This window comes from Phytophthora parasitica (genome assembly GCF_000247585.1).
Source record: "Phytophthora parasitica INRA-310 unplaced genomic scaffold supercont2.535, whole genome shotgun sequence".
NCBI lineage: Eukaryota > Oomycota > Peronosporomycetes > Peronosporales > Peronosporaceae > Phytophthora > Phytophthora nicotianae.
The window spans coordinates 3,656-4,393 of record NW_008649521.1 but is presented as its reverse complement, the minus strand read 5'-3'; the positions used below and the strand labels follow the sequence as shown (position 1 = coordinate 4,393).

The 738-nt window shown below is 49.9% G+C and overlaps 1 protein-coding gene across 1 annotated transcript; it reads right to left on the bottom strand.

Annotated features, from left to right (window-relative positions):
- Positions 1 to 323: 323 nt before the first annotated feature.
- PPTG_25016 (hypothetical protein) lies at positions 324 to 554 on the bottom strand (the record flags this gene model as incomplete). Its single annotated transcript, XM_008919151.1, has 2 exons — positions 324 to 432; positions 499 to 554. 2 exons carry the CDS (start codon positions 552 to 554, stop codon positions 324 to 326), a joined length of 165 nt encoding a protein of 54 aa, XP_008917399.1.
- Positions 555 to 738: the final 184 nt, after the last annotated feature.

Here is a 738-nt window from a genome sequence, read left to right as displayed (position 1 = left end):
ACAATCAAAATAACTTCTGGATTTTCCGATTTATGCTACTTTTTACCAAATCTAATTTATAGTAGCAGCAGTAATTGGCAACCATTTGGGAGAGTGCCCACTTTCCAAACGGCATTCATCCAGACACAGCATAGTAGCACCGGATGCCGACCCCAGTTCGTCTACAGGTCAAGATTGTAGAAATTAACAAGACAAGCAGGACAGACGCTCCCGTGAGAGGGCCTCTATTCTCGTTTGATAGCAACAAAGATAACTATGAAGTTTTTTGTAGCAAAACTGAAGAGAAGGTCGTCAAAAGCTTGCGCAGCTACCTAGCATCTACATCAAGCCAAGACAGACAGCACGGCAGCGAGGTTGGGTAGCACTGTCAGCAGACTGTAGAAGCATTGCAACTTGGCTAAGTACGTATCCACCTCAAATGGCAGCGCCTCTCTTGCACGGCGCTCTAATACATTTCGTGAGAGATTCAGCTCGAAGCGGAGCAGGCAAAGTACGCACGTCGACGAAAGGCCTCGCCGCTGGTCTGGAAAGCGTCGTTTCACCTCCGCCAGCATCTCTTCAACGTAGAAGCAGGGGTGATTTTTGGCGTAGGAAGCCACAAGCGATACGGCAGCTGCAGGGTACACCGGACGCGCTTCTCTCTCCTAACAACTCCTACCGCATCAGGCGCGCACCCTGACGCCACAAGCGCCTGTCCTCAGTGGCGCATGGGTGTGAACCCTTTGATCAAGTTTATAT